This window comes from Arvicanthis niloticus, chromosome 4, assembly GCF_011762505.2.
Source record: "Arvicanthis niloticus isolate mArvNil1 chromosome 4, mArvNil1.pat.X, whole genome shotgun sequence".
NCBI classification, from domain to species: domain Eukaryota; kingdom Metazoa; phylum Chordata; class Mammalia; order Rodentia; family Muridae; genus Arvicanthis; species Arvicanthis niloticus.
The window spans coordinates 37,023,856-37,045,209 of NC_047661.1; the positions used below are offsets into that span (position 1 = coordinate 37,023,856).

The 21,354-nt window shown below is 42.4% G+C and overlaps 1 protein-coding gene across 2 annotated transcripts in view; it reads right to left on the minus strand.

Annotated features, from left to right (window-relative positions):
- Frem2 (FRAS1 related extracellular matrix 2) overlaps positions 1-21,354 on the minus strand; it is a 131,827-nt gene that overhangs the window by 20,271 nt on the left and 90,202 nt on the right. The window contains exons 7-15 of one of the 2 annotated variants that reach the window (XM_034500651.2): positions 15,697-15,846; positions 13,132-13,341; positions 11,133-11,330; positions 9,763-9,927; positions 9,141-9,323; positions 5,905-6,035; positions 3,710-3,868; positions 1,925-2,228; positions 189-320 (exon numbers count right to left, since the gene is read on the minus strand). In XM_034500651.2, coding sequence (XP_034356542.1) covers positions 189-320; positions 1,925-2,228; positions 3,710-3,868; positions 5,905-6,035; positions 9,141-9,323; positions 9,763-9,927; positions 11,133-11,330; positions 13,132-13,341; positions 15,697-15,846 — 1,632 coding nt within the window. The other variant, XM_076932361.1, reaches the window with a different exon arrangement.

A 21,354-nucleotide genomic window follows, 5' to 3' on the forward strand; every position in this document is an offset into this window, starting at 1 on the left:
TTACAGTTTTGTTTTAATATTGATGATTTTTTTTAAAGTTGATAGACGTTCAAAGCTGGGTAGAAAGAGTTGAAAGAAGCAGATGGGTTTGAACATCAACCTGCAGACTGAAGGTTAAAGAAGCAAACCAAACCAGGTTACAAGTACACAGGATGCTCCTAAGGTCTTGCTCTACCCAGGGGACCTACCATCTATGTGTGGCATCGTGACAGTGAGCTTGATGAGGTTGGCAAAGTCTGGGTCCTCAGGGCCAGTATAGCGCAACTTAGCTGAGAATGGCTCCGCCCCCACTACCCCAGGCACACGGGGCTGACAGAGACCTTGAAGAAAATCAGCACATATATGTTAAAAGAAGATAACAGCATACAGAGAATGTCTTAATATAGATGCTATCATTTTTCTATACTTTATTCCCTGTGATCTAAGTCCTGGCTGAGGATGTGTGTCATAAGGAAGCCGAAGACTGTATGAGAGGTGACCACAGCACACAGGGGAGGAACCTCTCCAACAGGCTTGTGAGGAAGCAGCTCTTGGTGAGACTGACTGAAAACGTGGTACTCATTTAGGTCAGAAACATATGCACAAAATTACTGGATAATGTGAACAGTCAAAATGAGAATGGTTGAAAGACAATACAAACTGAGTATAGTTAAATGAAGTGAGTGTGAATGCTACCGTAGGATATGATTAATTACTACACACACACACACACACACACACACACACACGTTATGTAATAGCTATAATAAATATCCTTTTGGTGGGTAAAACTAAAAGTTAGAGTGTATTTTAATAGAGCTGAGAACTGATTCCAGAACTTTACTGAATTATAATTTCAAGTCCTAAATACTTTTTTTAAAGAGAGGATTTTAAGTGTGGTGTGTGTGTGTGGTATGTGTGTGTTTGTGTGTGTGTGTGTTTTGTGTGTGTGTTGTGTGTGCGTGGTGTATGTGTGTATGGTGTGTATGATGTTTGTGTGTAGTGTGTGTGGTATGTGTGTTGTGTGTATGTGTGTTGTGTGTGTGGTGTGTTGTGTGTGTGTGTGTTTGGTGTGTGTAGTGTGTGTGTGGTGTGTGTGTGTGTTTGGTGTGTGTAGTGTGTGTGTGTGGTGTGTGTGTGTGTTTGGTGTGTGGTGTATGGTGTGTGGTGTCTGTGTGTGTGTGTTGAGGAGGCCAGACGCATCAGATCCCCTGGAGCTAGAGTTACAGGCACTTGTGAGCCACCTGACACCTGACATGGGTACTTGGAACTGAACTTGGGTCCTCTGCAAGATGCACAGGTCAGAAACGTCTCAACAGGTTCACAAGGGAACATCTGTTGGTCAGACGGACTTAACAGACAATGCTCATTTTGGTCAGGAACCTGTGCATGCTCCCTGGTCCCAGCTTCAAACACAGCTTCCATTTTGTAATGAGGAGAGAATATGTACTCACGGTTCTCCACCTTCACCGTCATCCCTGCGTCCCCCGCAGATTCCCAGGCATGTGGCAGCTGACTGGGCTCTTTACCTGGCACGGTACCCCTCCCCTTGTCTAGACCTAACCCTTCCTCTGTTTTCTCTTGAGAGCTCCCCTGTATTTTGGCTCCTCAGTCCCAGAGAGTTTAGGTTCTTTCATGTTTCTTACAGTCGCTTCTCATCTCAGTAGACTCAGAGTACCCGTGCCTCTAATTTCCCCCTGGGCTCCTGGAGGATGGGAGCCCTTCTTTATCATCATTACGAGTAGAAAGCTCTGGGCCTAGCACACCACAGGTGCTCATGAAATGTGCAAATAACTGTTTCCTAGTGAAGACCGCTGCAAACGGATGCTCGTCTTCAAGTAGAGTGCAGTGGCACACACGGGCATCAGAGGAGTTTATGCAGAGAAACGAGGCATGCGCAATACCGCAGTGTTTCAGCGGCCCTCACCGGAAGACAGTCTCTCACCTTCCTCCCTGCCGATGGTGACGATGGGGCTCATTAGTTCCAGGCCTTCGTTCCCATTGGTGTTCACCGCTCGGGCTGCACACTGGACCCGGGAGCCGGGCTGAAAATATATGGAGTCTAACGTGATCATTTTGGATGATGTGAAGAAGGTGTCGAAGTCTACCTCTCTCATGGGGCTGGTCACGCCATCCGGGCCAGCGGGAGCACTGATGAGCCATCTGTATCGGGTCAAAGTGTCATTGATGTTCTCGCTGTCGCAAATAGAGCCCGTTTTCTCATAGTCTGGATATTTGGGGTTGCAGGCCTATAGGAAATTCAAACAAAACAGATGTGTGTTAGGACTACAGTACCGAGTATGTAGGCTTGATTTTTCTCAAACTCCTTGGGTTCCAATGCTTCTCCACTCCCCCACAATGCTACATGTCGTTCGGGCAACTTCTGAATTCTTATTCCCAGCTGTGATAGTTTCTCTGTCCTTTAAACTGCAAATCGCTCATTGGACATGACCACACCAGAAGGACTATTCATTTCATCACGATCCCCCAGAGTCAGTTTTACTTTCTCTCTGGCTTCTGTCCCGTCTCCCTCTGTCCTACAGAAAGTATTGAAATCTGCCTCTCTCATCGGGCTGGTTTACACCATCAGGGACAGCAGGAGTGCCAATCAGACATCCGTGACAGACCAGTCCCTCTTTCCTCTTTCACATCCATGGGGAGGTGATGACCTTGTGACGCTTTGTGATGCTCCTTCAGTTGGTCCCTTCCTTACCACTTCCTTCCTGTCCGATTCAAGTCCACCCTTTCCAACTTCAGTTACACACCGCTGCCCCAGTTGCACTCCAACAAGACCCTCTGCTCATGCGGCCCCTCTGCACGAGAACACTCCCTGCTAGTCAACAAACAAATTCCCGGTTGCCTAAAGTGACATTTAGAAACCTGTTATAAACGGACATCAAATGATTCACTTCTCGTTTGGCTGACAAGCATTCGTTGTGTGCCTATCACATGTGGGATGTTCCATTAGGGCCGCTGTGATATAAAAATATACGCCATAGCTCCTGTTCATGGGAAACTTAAAAGTCGGTTACGAGAGGGCCAGCAAAGCCTATAATAAAGTCCTTCTATTCCCTCTCCATGGCCACCCCTTTCCAGAATGACCTTCCCTTGTCTGAATCGTAAACCATCATAATTCTACCCGATCCTCTGCACAGGGAGCGTTCGCTCTAGCCTTTACACGCTGCCTCACAGTAGAGCTATAGATTCCTGTTTTCACCTGTCTTTATTTTCTTTTAGCTCTTTCTGTGCAGAGGTCATGCTTTACTGATTTTCCTGACGGTGACAGAGTCTTAAACCATACCCCGTATACTAGGCTAATATGGTATTTGTGTGTTCGTGAGGAAGAAAAATGCCAGCTTCGTTTAATTACTAATTTATTTTCATTTAATTATTGATATTGTCTATTTTTCACGGTTGAGAGCTTAAGCCTTAAATTTCCGAAGATAATATTACTAAAGTTTATAATTATTTTAAGTTAGTTCTTTTTGTGGGGCTAAAGGGATAGCTCAGGGTTAAGGGTACTTGCTGCTCCTGCAGAGGATCTAGGTTTGGTTCCCAGTACCCACGTGGCAGCTCACAATCATCTGTAACTCTAGTTCCAGGGATCTGATACACATGTGGTACACAGACAAACATGCAGGCAAACACTCATACACATAAAATAAAAACACACAAATCTCTTAAAGAAATGTCTTGTCATTTCCCCACATTTGATCTAGTTCTTCCTCACCGTAATGCAGACAACAGGATAGCCAGACACAGGTTCGGGGTCCTCCCTGGCTTTGGAAGTGTCATCGTATATCAGCAAGGACACAATGTGAGGAACAGAAGGAAAGGTGACATCTGCCATGCTGTTGGTTTCTTCTATATATACAATGGCCTTGGTTGCCTAGAAGCAAAGGACATTCATTTGTCAAATATTAAGGTTCTTGGAGCTTTTCTTATCCAGAAAAATGACTGGAAAATCCCTGGAATTTCTGATGAAATTGTCATGCGCAGACTATATGCACAGTGATGGGCTGCATACAGCTTATTTCACGTGACCATTGCACCTTGCTCATCTCGGATGCTTACAAGGGAGGGACCCTGTGGCTTGCCACAAGCCCATGAGACAGTTAGGTTCTCAGGTTTTCTCTTCAGTTGTGATGACAGTAAATACATCAGTTGTGGATGTGCGAAATTGAAGTTACAGGAAAATGCAACCTATTAGTGGGAGGAGAAAACTGAAGACACCGTGGAAGAAGCCAGGCCTTCAAGGTCATGGGATAGTGTGGGCTGGTGGTGGAGATGCGAACTAGTCAGCTCTGGACATTGTCGGATCAAGGAGGAAAATCACCTCTGTCCATGTCCTCTTGAACACTTGAACATCTTTCCTATCTCAGACAACGGATAGGACAGGTATCCAACATTGCCTTCAAACACTTTCAACAGTGTTATACGCAATAGGCACATCCCAAGTGAAATACTGTAAATCAAAAGTGTGTTCAGTCTTCCTAATGTAGTGAACATCATGGATCAGAAACACTACTGTAGCTTGTGATTGTGGAATAAAGTTAAGAGGAAACTCAAATTTTGTTTTGTAAAGTCAAAGAAATGTGCATTTTAATCACTGTCAACCAGAGCTTGTTTCTATATTTTTAAGAGTCTCCAACACTGAAAGTGATTTCAGTGACTCTGTTTCTTTACCCAAAAGAAGGTCACATGCTACTCCATCAAAACTGTGAAAGACACACAAAACCCTCTTTGTTCTACACTTTCTACATTCAGATTTATGACTTTAAAAAGATAACAGTGGGGATGGAGAGATGGCCAAGAGGGTAGAGCACTTGCCGCCAGCATCCTTAATTTGATCCTAAGAACTTACACTGAGGAAGGAGAAAACAACTCCTGTGAGCTGTCCTCTGACCTCCACATGTGTATCACGACATGCACTGCCCCACAGGAATACAAAGTGAAAGTAACTAAGGCTAAAACATTCTTCAAGGAAAACAGTGCCACAGAATTACCATTTGTACTAAGCAACACAAATACTTAAGAAAAACACAATTCTCCACTTTGACCTCATCTTGATAGTGAACCAAACAAGGAAAGCACTTGGTGTGCTTATACATAGTGTTTTTAAAATCGACCATTTTCTACGAGTGACATGCAGTTTAAAAAATTATCTCCACTGTGAAAAATAAATTCTACGGAGATTGGGTCTATCGTGAAGAAAATCTGGTGGGCGATATAATGTAGAAAACACATTTTGTGACTATCAAATTTTGTGCACGAAGCTCTCAGCATCAAACTCTAACCAAACTCAGAGGAGCATTCAAGTGAGCACCCAGGGTCAGGGAAGCGTTTGGTGGGCAAAGACGGCTTCTTCAATAAACGAGAATAAATGTATCATCTTTGTGGCAGTCGATTCCAAGTTCAATCACAATGACAGGTGTGGAAAGGCTAAGGGCGCCTAAGGATTATAGCCTTGAATTTTCACCAAAACAATTTCCCAAAAGAGAATTTCCAGGTCCTGATCTAATTAGAAAAAAAAAAAAATAATTCAGGTGGTTGAAAGGGACAATGCACATCCCCCTTCATGTACAAAGTTACTACTTTAAAAAGAGATTTACTTATTTTCACATTACATGTGTGAGTGTTTGCCTGAATGAATACATGTGTACTATGTGTTTGAAGAGGCCGGGAAAGGCCATAGGATCTCCTAGAACTGGAGGTACAGATGGTGGTGAGCCCCCATGTTGGTGCTGGGAACTCCACCCAGGTCCTGAACAAGAGAAACCAGTGCTTTTTACTGATGAGCCATCTCTCCGGCCCTGAGTCTTCTTATTGTGAATTTATTTATTCATTCATTTATTTTTATTTATTTACTGCATCTGCTCTGAGAAAGGGTTGTCCGTGGACTTACAAACACACCATCTCACTTACCTGTGTCTCTGCTACCATGTTTTCATCTGGTTTTAGGTGAACAGTGAAGGCCTCCCTCATCTCTCTCACGCCGTCGAAGATTACTTCAATTTCAACAGTGTGTTGGGTTTCCCCTTCCTTAAACTCAATTTCTACAAACACAAAGTCATTAATTTAATCTTTTGCATGTGAACCAGAGATCTTCTTGGACTGTGTGTGGTTTACAACAAGGACATTTTACATTGTAGTCTTAGTGCATCAGTGTGTGCTTACTTACAGGGAGTCAAAGCTAACTGATAATTCATTGCCATTTTTGTTCTCTCTCTCTCTCTCTCTCTCTCTCTCTCTCTCTCTCTCTCTCTCTCTCTCTCTCTCTCTCTCTCTCTGCATGTGTGGAGTCCAGAGAAGGATACAAGGTACCCTGTCTATCACTTTTTTCATCATTTCTTTAAGACAGAGTTTCTCACTGGAACCCAGAGCTAGGCTGGTGTCCAACACGCCCTGCTGAGTCTCATCTCTGCCCACTTCAGTGCTAAGGTTCAGGGATGAGGATCCAAGGCTGGTGCTGGGGATTTGAACTGAGGTCTCATGATTGGAGCCTTCTCCCCAGTCCCTATTCTAATCTTTTTTACTATTCCTTTCTTCTCTATTCTAGCCAAAGGAATACTCTAATCACGACTTACTGATTGATTGTTGACTTACATTATGGAAACTGCTGAGTGACAGGACAGTACCGACTTCTCCTTTAGTCTCCAGATTTCCCATGCTAATGAAGCCCAGAGACTGTAGGACCACGGGCAGGAATGAGTAAGTGCTTCAGGGTGTCTAGACAGACACACAGAGACTCTGCCTTTGGAATAGTGTTAAGTGCATTAGGAAATTCTATTTCAAAAGCACTTATTATTTTTGGCAGTGTTTTCTCCCTTATCTGTCCTCACCCAGCAAGGACTGACACACAGTCGTGAAAAAGCCCCCCAACCACAAGGGTCCTTTGCTAACCCCTTACTCTTCACTAAGACTGTTGGGTTTTTACTGGCATCTGAGTAGCAGACCTTGTGAGGAAGCTGGAGAAGCTGATTTGTAGGTGTTATTCTACCTTTGGAGAAACTGCTTCCAAAGAGGAAATATGAACACAGAAAAATACCATCCCTCCCATTGGTGGAGACGGCGCTATTTCCTGTGGCCACGCAATTATCAACTCCTTATGACAGGACACTGCGTCTCCGATGTACCTTTGCCCACTTTTGTACTTTGAAATTTTCTATTACCAATTATAAAGAAAAAAAATTAAAAAATTAGCTACTAGCCGGGCAGTGGTGGTGCACGCCTTTAATCCCAGCACTTGGGAGGCAGAGGCAGGCGGATTTCTGAGTTTGAGGCCAGCCTGGTCTACAGAGTGAGTTCCAGGACAGCTAGGGCTATACAGAGAAACCCTGTCTCGAAAAACCAAAAAAAAAAAAAAAAAAAAAAAAAAAAAAAAAAAAAAAAAAAATTTAGCTGCTAATTAGTACAATTAAAATTTTCCTTCCGATTCTGGATACAACTTTTTCTCCCCATCATTAGCCTTTTTAGACAATAGTCTTGGATTTTTTTTTTTAGCCCCCGAGACATAAGAAAATGAGAACAGGTAGTTATTTCTGGCCTACAAATTGACTTTTAATTTTTAAAAGCAAATTTTGTTGTGTAGATTTGGTGTACACAATGGGATGCTATAAAATAATTTGGCTTGGTCTGTGTGCTGTGTCTTTTAAAAGTTACTTTCTTACGCTAAAGGTGTTGTGAAATTTCCCAGGAAAACACACATACTTGAGTGTGCTTTGTTGCGCGGTAACTGTCAGCTGACGGCTCCTGGGGCTTTTCTCCACAGTGGATTTTCTGGTTGACCAACAGTCCAGCCTTTTCCTTTTCCCCAGTTCCATTTACTTTCATCACTAGGCTTCACGTTGGAAGCATTCAAGTTTTACAAACCCCTGAGTTATACAAACCAAACGTCTAAGAAGTTTCAACATAATGCTTCTCCAGCATTTCAATCATTGATACTTGATGTGTGTTTTCCAGATGAGACTTAAGAGTCTGACATTTCCCTTGCTCTGTCATTTTGTTTCATGGAACGAGAGTTCAACTATTATGGTAATATTTTTTCCTATTTGATTAGGCACGACCCCGATTTAGATTACAAAATGAAAAACATATAAAACATGTCATATGAAAGTAATATGTCAAATTTTTATTATAAACAGTCAGCTGGTGTTTAAGGGGCTACTTGATACCTACATGGATTTAGCATTGTTTAACTTTATTTGACTTCATGTGTTAGTTCGCTACATATTTATAATTTTACTCTGTTCACTAAAAGAATAACTTTGTTCCTAAGTTAAACAATTTCTTTTTGAAGGTTATACAGTGATATTCAGAAGGTTTTTTTTTTTTTCATGTAAAATCTGTTCATCATAGAAAAGACTGACTTCAAACTTTGTAATTTTGTAGTAAATAGGTTTTGTTTTCACAGCTCTGGAATTACATATGATGTACTTCAAAACCTGGGAATAACACTGACTGTTTACACAAAGGAAAAGAAGCTCCTTTGTAGAAATTAGTATGTTTCTGTTATGTATTGATTTTGTTACTGATTCGATAACACCTGCCAGCCACTTTTAACATTTTGTTAGTGAGTCAGAAAATCAAGGTGAAAGCCTGGCGTGTTGTGATTGACAAGAACTAATGGCCTCTGGGGAGAAGAGGTAGAAAGGTAGGAATAGTTTGTTGATAAGCAGAATTTATGTTTATGCTGTCAGTAAATAACATGGAGAAGGGAGTGTCCATTGCTTTACTAGCACAGAAACGTAAATGGTGGACAATCCGACATGTGCTGCTCTGGCTGGTATTTTATTATCTTTTCATGGTCCCCTGTTAGCAAAGAGCTGTCCAGTTTTAGCATTTGACTGAAGCTATTCACTGTGGTTATCATGCACTTTCAAACTCACAGCAATCGTATGCTGCAACACCTGACCGACCATTGAATGGAAGTAAGACTCACGGACAGTCAGTAGTCTCAACACACACACACACACACACACACACACACACACACACACACACACATCAATCCTCAAAAATTCTCTGAGAGAAAATTCTAGAGACGGCTCTTTATATTCCCAGAGGAAATTTAAAAGCACTCATTCATTCTCACCTCTCTTCCTTAAGCTCCCAGGTCTGACAAACCCTGATCCGTCTGACAGACCCTGGAAGACCCATACCTTCTGACACCGGATGATAATCCTCTCCAGAGGTAGCGGAGCCATCCTTGGTGTGGACTCTCACAATGGACACCTTTGAGGTGTCTCCTTGGCGGATCACCGGAATTTTGACAACCATGGACTCTCCTGGTCCACTGGGTTCAGTGACACTAAATTTGGTTTCTCCAAATTTGATAATAGCTCCTAAGAACGGGGAAAACAGAGAAATGGAAGTTGCTGGGAAGGGGAGGTAGGTGTGGGCATTTCTCTCCATTTTTGTTTCCTTTCACATGAAGGACTTTTATTATTGTTACACTCTGGGCCATTCTCTGTTGCTTCAATATTAATGTGATGGTTGAAGGAGACATGTTAAATGTATCCTAGATCCATACTAGGAGTCACTGAACCATGGACTGTGAGTTGTCTATTTGTCCCAAAGAGCTTACAAGAGCAGGCCACTGAGAAGGAGCATGGAGAGGCTCAGGACTCGGTAGACATAAAGGCAATGTATAGGGACTCAGTTGTTCGCAGGTCCTCCTGAGAAAGAGGGGTGCTGTTCTGAGCCACCTGGGAACTCAGGGGTGGAGAGTGGGGAGTGGGCTTCGGTTCCAGAGTCACTGTCAGAAAGTCAGTGACTGCTTACTGTCAGCATCATCCTGGATCTTTATCAGGGTTTCGTTCTGCTCGCCGACTGCAGCTCCAAAGGCAGAGCTGCCCTGTGGCGTGCCAAGTACCAGGCGCAGCTCCTCCACGCCCTCATAGAGATCGTCATCCATCAGCTCAAGTACACACGGCTTCTCCGTCTCACCTGGAGCAAAGGACAGTGACACATTCTAGAAGGACAGGCCAACAACTAGAACAAAGCAGAAGAGGGAGGGAGGGTGCCCCTGTGCCCCGCTCTACCAGGGCAAAGAAGAACGCTGTTCACAGTAAGCCTGGAATAAACATTTGCTGACTATGTGACTATTTGGATCTAGGCCCATATTTTCATAAGGGTCTCTGTCATTTCTCTCTTTACAGCCCAGCACCCACCTTAGAAAGCAAAGGTAAAAAGGAAATGCCAGTTTTGTGCATGCATTTCCAGAACTGTGGCGGGGAAGTTTGCCAAAAGATCACTGCGGATTGGTCCTTGTCAACATGACTACACTAGCTTTTCATGTGACTGACTTCTGGCTTATTGAACAGGGGGGCATCGACCCAAAACAATTAGAACCTTGCCTCTCACAACTGGGACCAATATTATGGCTCCGATTTCCTCAATCTCATTAAATTTTTTTAAAAAACATATTAACAGATATAGGATATAGCAGATGGATGCACAAATATTAAAAAAAAAAAAAAAAGTGATCCTTACTGTTGACAACTTAAACCATTCTCAAGACTCCGCCAATATAAACTTTCCACATGTCTGTGCTTCTTCTCATTAGGACATATTCCATAAAATTACATGGTTAGGACAAAGTAATGTAAAATATGAAGACACTGATGTACATCAAAAAGGTGAGATACATTTTGTTTGATAACATTTCAAAATTAATTTTAATTTCTAGCCTCATGACATTTGCATGTTTGATAAATTCTTGTCTGCTGAGTTCTGAACTAACAATAAAATACATGATTAGAAATCAAAAGGTTAATAAAGAAAGCCCACGGCTGTCTACTGAAGCTGTCCCAATGCATACACCTTATCTTACAGTGCACATAAACTCATGTTATAAGCTTGTTGGAAAATCAGGAAACTTGATTTTACTGGGTTTTCTGTAGTGCATGTTTGTTGTCCTTAAATTACATATAAAAATTTCAAGGGCTTAAGGCACTGTGTCCATAAACTTAATGACTTGAGTTCAGTTCTCCAGATGCACATGGAGGAAGGGAGAGAAATCCCAACTCCTAAGACTTATCTTCTGACGTCACCTGTCAGCTCTGGCATGCACACGCCCCTTCCCCTTACCCATACACACAAAATAAATTAATATGATAAAAGATCTAAAACATTTTTAAGCTCACACATACCAGGGAGGAATGTGACTGTGGAAATGTCAGTATTTGGGCGCTCCTCAAAGTCCATCATCACCTGGGCAGACCCCTGCCTCGTGTAGCATCTCACGGAAGACCTGTGCTGGATGTCGCCACTCCTGTAGATCATTGCAACTACACGTCCGTCATTTTCGCTGCAAGTGTACATTCTTTCTTTGAATTGCATTTTAGGCACTGTAAGAAAAAATAAACCCGTGGGTCCAAATGAACAGAACAGTCCTTTGATTAAAACCGACATTTCAGAAGATAAGTTTAATGTAGAGACTATGACAATGAATGAGGAGAGTAGCACCTCCCTCCCAGTTACTTGCCAACATTTTGACCCCGAGAGACCACTGTAAATGTTTTTATTTTTTTGTTGTTGTGATATTCATCGACCTCTTTTGTAGAATGAGCACGTGCAGTGAGAGCTTAGGAAGGAGATCAAACCAGAGGCCTTCAGGCATTTGTGTCACGTGCCTTCAGATGTTCTTGATACGAAGAACATTAAATATTGTACACATCGTTACCTTTGATGCAGGAATGAATGATAGGGAAAGCTGGTGAGTGTGTGAGGTGTTAGTTTTAGGTGACACTGAAGCTAGACCAGTCAGACACAGGTCTCATTGAGAACAGATTCCTTTCTTCCAAGCTTGCTTGGAAGCATCATGGTAGAAAAGTGCCCAGATTTCTGTTTTCAGTGATGATATTTAGAGAGGCTTGCTACAAACAACTTTTGTATAACATTTTTCTCCTAGGCAAATGTCTACCTTGGAGGGAAGCTCACTGAGATAATGGATGTTAAAAGGTAGATGAACAACAGGACGTTCTGAGTGGAGGCGAAACATCACATAATACAAGGAAGCTTCTTAAGTTCTGGGAGTGAACAACCCAAAGGCTCCAGGAAGTCCCTGAAACTGACCAGATTCATTGCCCTGCACCCTATACACATACTTCCCAATCATATATAAGCAGTAAGAGACATTCTCAGAGACGCTGAGCTACCTGGAAGAGGCAGAGACCAAGCACATCACCTAGAAGGGACACTTTCCTACCATTTTAGAAAGTGCTATCTTAAAGGGCACTTTCCCACCATGACATCTCCATCCTGTTGAGCTGCCTGCAGGCTGTGCAGTGTGCTCTAGGGTCTCAGCATTTGTGAGGATGGGCTATGATGCTGCATTTGTCTTTGAGTCATTTCTGCTACTATAGGTAACCCCAATAGAACTATTTATAGGGGCGACCAATTGGACACTGGTGGTGTCCTTACTTTGGTCTCCTTAGGAGTAGTGTCACACAACAACAATGTATTTGACATTTGGTTAGAGAATCTGTGGTGTGGCTGGGTGATAGAAATGGCAGAGTGGAAGGAGGTAAAGACCATGGATCCTCAAAGGTCCGTGAAGAACCACACAGCTCTGCCCTGTGGTAAAGAAAGTTTGAGCCATTCAAGTCACCAATGATAATACCACATTGTTCTTTAAAATATAAGATTAGTCTTTAGAGACTGTTTAATTCTATCCAAATGAGCAGGAGTAAAGAAGACGTGGGGTATTTCTATAGAGTGAATGGTGTCTCCCAGGCCAACATCTCATTTGTTGAACTCATACTCTGAGTGCCTCGAGAGTAGGCAGGTAATTAAGATAAAAAATCATTAGCATGGACTCCAGCCCAGTATTTCAAAGGGAGAGCCATTCTTGCAGAATCTGACGAGTTACATGATGAGAAGAGTCTCAGGGACAAGATGGCCACTTACAGGTCATTGAGAGGCCTGTGCCATCTTTCCATTGTGGCTTCAGAAGGAACCAAGCCCGCTGACTCTCATTTAGGCCTCTCACTAATAGTGTGGTGAGCTGCTGTTGTTCAAGCCGTCTGGTTTGCCGCCCTTTATGGTGTCAGCCCTAGTAAATGCCCACAGGTGTAATATACAGCTTATCACCCTACCTGCCATCTTTATACACTCAGTCTTATAACGGGAAAGTTTAAAGTCACTCACAGTCTGAGGCAGAGTCATTTATGGACACAGTGGTCTTGCTGGGCTCGCCAAGGGCAGCATTCATAGGCATGCGAAGAACCAATTCAAACTTCTCAATTCCCTCCAGTATTGGTTGTCCCAGGTCATCCAGAATGACCACGCGAACAGTCTGCATGTTGACGCCAGGTGCAAAATCTAAATTGCGACTGATTCCCACATAATCTGTTCCAGCTAAAATCATAATGGATACATTATTTACATAGAGTAAATAAAAAAAAAGAAATCACATCTATGAATTTATAATGTTGTAGAAACTGAGAACAGCAACCCTACAGAGAAGTGTAATTAACAAGATGGAAAAGACTGGTGTCTGCATAGTTATTGATTCAGTAAATCTAAGATGAAGTTCTAGACCTTATGTCCAATGGCTGGATTTTAATCACATACTCTTATATTTTATGTTATTATTCTTCCGTCCTTATTAAAGTCCTTTAATAATCAGTTATAAACTAATCAGAATACCAATCAAATGCATGGTAAAGTTACATATAAAATAGATAATTTTAAATTTTGTTTTTAATCCATAAATATCTATTTATTTCTGTTTTTGGAGTGACTATTTTATTGAGGCATAGACCTGTAAGTTAGGACTCAACACATTTCAGTGCCAAGTGTCTCTGTCACTCACACTCACAGAAGGCAGTGAGAGTCATTTTCATTTTGTACCTATTTTATCTTCTAGTGTGCAACTGTGAATGTGTCGGTCTTTTTTGGTTCATTAAGACAAAGTTTCTATGTCTTACATTTGGAGGTGTAACTCAGGGAGAACTGTGTGCTGAGTAGTGCAAAGCCCTGAACTCAGTCTTCAGCAACCAAAACAAAAAAAAAAAAAAAAAAAACCCTCCCCAAAACAAACAAAATAAAACAAAAACAAGGAAACAAACAAACAAACAAACAAATAAAACTAAATGCACACACACAAAAATGTTTCCTTGTGTTTCTTTTGCATTTTGGTTTTCTTTATTCTTATTTTTTTATGCACAGCTTCAACTCTGATTTGAATTTCATTCTTTAAAATGAATAATTTGCCTGGTGTATAGTGGCACATACCTTTAATTCCAGCACTTGAGAGGCAGAGGCAGGTGGACCTTTATAAATTTGAAACTAGCCTGATCTACATAGCAAGTTCCAGGACAGCCAGAGCTTTGTAGAGCCCTGTCTCATAAAGAGAAGAAGAAGAAGAAGAAGAAGAAGAAGAAGAAGAAGAAGAAGAAGAGGAGGAGGAGGAGGAGGAGGAGGAGGAGGAGGAGGAGGAGGAGGAGGAGGAGGAGGAGGAGGAGGAAGAGAAGGAGGAACAGGAGGAACAGGAGGAGGAGGAAGAGGAGGAACAGGAGGAGGAGGAGGAGGAAGAGAAGGAGGAACAGGAGGAACAGGAGGAGGAGGAAGAGGAGGAACAGGAGGAGGAGGAAGAGGAGGAACAGGAGGAGGAGGAAGAGGAGGAAGAGGAGGAAGAGGAGGAAGAGGAGGAGAAAGAAGAAGAAGAAGAAGAAGAAGAAGAAGAAGAAGAAGAAGAAGAAGAAGAAGAAGAAGAAGAAGAAGAAGAAGAAGAAGAAAGAATTTTTATTATTATTATTATTATTATTATTATTATTATTATTATTATGGGGCTTAGCTTGGTCAAGTATGCCTTTAATCCCAGCACCAAGGAAGCAAAGACAGGCAGATCTTTGCAAATTCAAGGTCAGCTGGGTCCACATAACAAGTTCAATATTAACCTAGTCTACATAGTAAGTTCCAGGCCAGGCAGGGCTATACAGCTATAAAAATTATAAAATAAAACTGAAACAAAGAAAGGGGGAAAAGAAGAAAGAAAAAAATAATTTGGCTAAACAAATATGAAGGTGCAGTGGTGGTATTAAAAATTTAGGAGCTCTGGATGGCTTTTAAAATCCATCAGCTCTTGCCTGTTCTGTGTGGTGACAAGTAGCCTGTATGATGTATGTGTGTACTATGTCACACTTTAGTCACACAGGATGAATGAGTATATATGACAGAAGTCATATTGTCAGTCAGCTAAAAAAAAAAAAAAAAAAAGAAAAAGAAAAATTTAAGCCCCATATTTGCCCTTACGTGTATGTATGACCAGCGCTTCAGAGCCGGGAATAAGAAGCAGGACTCTCCCAGCTAGGACAATTTATATAACAACGTGTAAAAGGAAACCTGCTCAATCTGAAGTATTTACAGGTACACTTGGTTAAAATGAGGATGTGGCCTGAAGATGTCCTCCTGGGAAAGACTTGAATGACGTTAGATTCTGTGACGATGGCAGGCGCGAGTACTCCCTTGTATATGTCAGAACAGTTGGCCATGTTAGCTTTGCTAAGCAGAGAACCAAGCCATGCACACATGGGCATCACAATTTAGTCTCTGCATCTTAAGTTACAACCCAGACTGTGGTTTAAAATTCTGAAATCTCTTTCCTTACGACGGTAGGTCCACTAAGAATGTTTCATTCAGGGGAAGTGTTCAGTAGTTGGAAGCTGCAGAACACCACAAAAGGCTGATTTGATGTAGGAGACAGCTCACCATCTGCCGAGGGGGCTTCTGCTTTCCGGGACCTCACTGTGACACTGGAAGGCTTAGAGAGGTCAGTCCCTGTTCTCCACACCTGTAGCTCCACGTAGCCAGCACTCTCATCCACGGAGTACTGGGTATCCCCAAAGTAGAAGGCAGGCTCTGTTAACAGAGGCACGGGAACCATTACTGTTATTTCTGTCTCTCTCATTATCTACCTCTGAGATGATGCACATGTCGTGGTTTGCCTTTCATGTATGTAAATATCTATGCCGTTGTGTTTTATGGTGCTGTACACTGAATGGAGGCCTCATGCATGTTAGCTGAGTTACATCCACAAAGCCATGTGTAGGTTATAAATGGCTTCTAGGTACCCGTTGAAGCTTAGCCAGAAAAATACAACCAAATGAAACACACACATAACACTTTTTGTTGTTTTTTTTTCTTCAAGTTTTGCCTGAGTATTCATTTTATGATTCCCCACTAAGACCCAACCATGGAACAGAGAGATGTCATCTGCCTTATGCTTTCTTCTGGTGCATTCGATTAAGATTTAACTCACAGTATTTGAGTCTGTTTTTACTCAGAAAGACTAGAATCTACAAACTAGACTAGTAAAAAACAATGTCCCCAAGGCTTTAGGGAGACAAGGGCTGGGTGCTAGTTACTTGTAGGGCTTTGGGTATTCTCTATACAAACTGAGGTTTTACTGAATAAATAACCTCATGCTAAGAGGTTAGCATCCATCCTCATGGATGTGAATGATGCTACTTGTGGTTCATGGTCCTGCTTCAAGAACTCTACTTCCTCCTGTGTTGGTGATGAGTCTGTGATCGTCTCTTCTCTGATTCTCTCTATGATCAACCCTTGACTCTTGATACAGCTGCAGAGATCGGAAGGACAGTAGATGACTAGGAAAATCTGAGATGAATTATGGAACTCCTCTTAAAAATATTTATTTTTGAAATATAGATAGTCTCACAGGAAACTGCATAAAGTCTCCATATTGAGAGCATATTCTATAAGCAGCCAAAACCAAAGGTGAACATGTAGAGATAGTCTACTATTGTGTCTATAGTTCTACAAGATTCAAGAAGAGTTTGTCTAAAAACATACAGCTCACATGGCTTCCTAGCATCATTAAAGGGTGGTATTAAATTTCATTGAATTAGATTGAACACCTCCAACACCAAAAGAGAATCTTATACTTTATGTAAGATATTACACAATGTTGCAATGGCTCAGAAACTCCCAGGGTGTGGCTGTGTGTGTGTGTGTGTGTGTGTGTGTGTGTGTGTGTGGTGAAAGCACTTGCCTAACATGTATGAAACCCTGGATCCTACCCCCAGCGTGTGTAATAAAACAAAGCCACAGGGAAAGCCAAAGGCAATCTTCCTTCACTGCTATATCTGCAAATTAACTACCTTTATTAAGAAGTATAACACAAATACATGTTTCTTCCTTCATCTGACAGGTATATTTAGAGGCAGCTAGCGCCCCTGGCCTCTTAAATCATATGAAACCAATCTTAGAAACATTTGCCTATGTCGTTCAGAGATGATAAATCTACCCACAGCATAGTTCACCTCCCCTTATCCTTTCAACTTGGACACGAGGTGTGTGTACAGAAGAAGGTGTTATCTTATAACCCCAGGCAAGCAGACCTGGAAGACAAGCTAACACATTCCTTACATTTCTCTCAACTAAGGAGGGGCAAAAGTGAAGGCTGAGAAGCCAGAAAACAATGACTCTTCTGAGCAGATGGCTGAACCAGGTGAAGCAGCCTCTCCTCAGAAGGCTTTCATAATTATCATGAAGGACCAGCATTGCTAACCACCAGGCCATCTCTCTAGCCCCATGCTTGGGACATTACAATCAAAAGGAGGAAATGAATGAATGGGTGGCACCATCAGAAGGTGAAGACACCTATGCAAAATTTATGACAACTGCTCTGTCTGTGCTAACAAATAGTTTTTGTAACGAGGACTTTTGCTGAGTGTGATAGTTTGAATAGGTGTGGTTCTGACAGACTAATGTTTTTAATGCATGGTATTCGGGGAAGGAGTGGCACTATTTGAGAAAGATTAGGAGGTGTGTCTTTGTTGGAGGAAGTGTGTCACTGTGGGCAAGCTTTGAGGTTTTGTAAGTCCAAGCCAGGCCCATTGGCTCTCCCTGCTGCCTGTAGATCTGAATGTAGAACTCTCAGCAACTTCTTTAGCCCATGACTGCTAGCAGGCTGTCTTACTCCCTGTCATGATAACAATGGACTAAACCCCTGAAACTGGAAACAAGCCCCAGTTAAATGTTTTCCCTTCTAAGGGTTTCTGTGGTCATGGTGTCTGTTTTAGTTAGAGTTTTATTGCTGTCAAGAGACACCATGACCACAGTAACTCTTAGAAGGGAAAACATTTAATTTGGATTGGCTTACAGTTTCAGAGGTTTAGTCCATCATCGACATGGCGAGAAGCTTGGTGGCGTGCAGGCAGACATGGTGCTGGAGAGCAAGCTGAGAGCTGTACATCTTGATTCGCAGGCAGTAGGAAGAGAACTGGCTGAGACCTCAAAGCCCACCCTCACAGTAACATACTTCCCCCAACAAGACGGCACCTACTCCAACAAGATCACACCTCCTAATAGTGCTATTCCCTATAGGCCAAGCATTCAAACATGAGTCTATAGGGGCCACACCCATTTAAACCACCACTGTGTCTCTTCACAACAATAGAACATTGACTCAGACACTGAGCCTCTCTGGTAAGCTTTTATCGCCCTCCCCCTCCTTAGGTACTTGATTAAAAATAAAAATACTAACTGAAGACCTTTGTAAATCTGTCACAGACATATTCACATTAGAATCTAGAGCAAAATAGACAGAGCCCATGCCGTTGCCTAATTCAGCACTGAAGTATGCACTGAACCTTGAACTGCAGACTTAACGTAGGAAACAGGCAGTAGCTTGACTGTTAAAGCAGAAGAAGGGTGATAAAATAACCATGCTGCCTGCAGCCCCCTCCCAGGTATTACCGAAAACATTCCTCAGACAACAGCAGTTCAGAGCATGTGTTTAGTCTCTCTACTTTATCTTTAGATAAGTTGTATCTAAATCACTGGAGGGCCTCACCACGAGGGAGGTTTTCCAAAGGTGCACTTTGAATGTGTGAAATTCCTAAAGGAAGACAGGGTCTTGTCTCATCCTTGGTAGAACATTTTAAACTCAAGGGCAGAGGTTAAGGCACTCATGGTGGACTTCCTCTTGCTCACTAAGCATGAGCCAGACTTGCAAGTAGACACTTTCACTTCATGGAGGACAGGTTGAACTACATCTGCTTTGCTAACATGGAAGTGAAGGAAAGGCTTGGGAAGGCCACATGGATCACACACCTGCAATAAAGACTAAGGTAAATAATTCAAGTTCTATTCCCAGGAGGAGAAGGGGATCTATCTATCTATCTATCTATCTATCTATCTATCTATCTATCTATCTATCTATCATCTATTTATGTGTCTATCTATGCATCTATGCATCTATGTATCTATGTATCTATGTATCTATCTATCTATCTATCTATCTATCTATCTATCTATCTATCTATCTATCTGGTGTCTGGATTGGTGTTTACAATTTCACTGTGTCTCCTGAGATGAAAGGAGGAGGTACCAGCAGTAATTGCTATCTGGAGCCAAGTCTTATTTACTTACGGATGCACAAGGGCCATTAGCCAAGTAAGCTCTGCAGCTCTAACATACTTGCTTAAACCTGAATGGGATAGAAGCCTGTATGCTGTCTTTGGGCAAAGCTTCAATGCTGTCTTTGGGTTTAGTGTTGAAAATAATACAGGGGACTTGTGTCTAATCTAGAGATCCCTTTGGAGGTTTTGATGATGTCCTGGTTTGTTTTCTATTGCTGTAATAAGCACAAGGATCAACAGTGACATGGGGAGCAAAGGGTTCATTTGGTTTATGGTCCCAGACCATCGCTTAGGGAAGTCAAAGAAAGACCCAAACAGGATCTAGAGAGGAAGGTTACTTCCTGGCTTGCTTCCTTGGCTTTCTCAGCTACATTTCTCATGTATCCCAGGCCTCTGTGTCCAGGGATAGGAGTGCCCACGGTGTGCACTGGACCTCCCACATCAATCAGAAATTGAGAAAATGTCCCACAGACAAACCCATGGGTCAGCTGATGACGGCATTTCTTCAGTTGAGATTCTCTCTTCCCAGCTATGTCCAGGTTTGGGTAAATTTGAAAAAGACTAACTGGCAGACCGAGTACTAAGTACTCACAAACCATTTCCTATAGGCATATCAATGTTATTTTCTCTTAGGGTGGAAAGGGTTAAGTTCCATTCCTGTATCCTTTACTTTTCTCTTCATTGGGACAAAGTACTTCTGAAGCAACTTTAGGAAAGATGACTTTAATTTGGCTTGTATTTGGAGGAAATACATTGTAGCAGGAAGGTAGGTGTCAGAAATACCGGGTGACTAGACAAACTGCTTCCACATTCACTAACAGAGAATGGACAGGAAATGGGGCCAGCCTATCAAACTCAAGGCCCACCCCTAGGGACACAGTTTCTCTAGTAAGCCTCCATCTCTTGAAGGCTCCATAACTTTCAAAACAGTGTTCAGGCATATGAGCCTGTGGGCACAGTCCACATTCAAACCCTAACTCCCATCCCCTGGCATCTCTCTGGTTTATCACCTAGATGCAGCTAGCTAGCATCATGAGATGTTTGAATTTCCCCAAGAACCATTTAAAGGGGCTTTAGACTGGAACACAGAGGCAGAAAACCAGTAATACCACACTTACCCTCTTGCTGGGAAAGTTCCCATCGACCTCAGTTCTCTTAGGATTGGCCGCAAACTCCTCACTATGGACTCCAAGACATTGGAACTTACAGACTCCCTCCACCTCCTACACCGTGTGCTGGTCACTGTCTGCTCACAGACTCAGCATCTGGACTATCTTGTTTGTGTTACTCTCAGCCAGTTTTCATCTACCCTTCCCTTAGGAAGCTGCTTCTTTGGGGACTATTCTGCATCTCCTCTTGGCTCAGCCTATAGGGCAGAACTGAACTTCCTCTATTCATGCGCACTTTCTTGGCACTTAGCTCCATCAGTATCTAGCCATAGGTATATAAAAAGTATCTGTTGAATGAATTGGCAACAATGTAAAGATTATTTATTGTCCGTAGCAACTGAATAAATAAATACAGTCCCTGTGCTGGAAGAGCATGAGGTCCTCAGTGCCAGGCAGAGGCAGTGTGCACCCGGAGGGAGCATGCAGTTGTCTGTGCCAGAGAATGACTTAGTAGGCCCCTTTTTGATCAGGAAGCCTAATAAAATCCTAGAATATTTTGACTGCATCCTACATTTCTTTCCAGAAATACTTTACATATATAAACATACATCCCAAAATGGACCAGTCTTTGAAAACAGTTTTCAGGATTTGAGCTGGCCAGCATTCTAACGGTGGAGGCCATGGGCTCAGTCACTTAGCCAAGGCTCACTGATGACTCCAGACTTCATTGCCCTTACTCTCCCTTGCTAGCTCTCCCAAGACTCTTGCTCGATGTGTTTCTTCACAATTACTGGAGTAAGACTATCCACCAGTTAACATGTTCTGCTGACACCATGAGTTCCTCAGAGGGCAGATGAAAATGTAGTTATTTC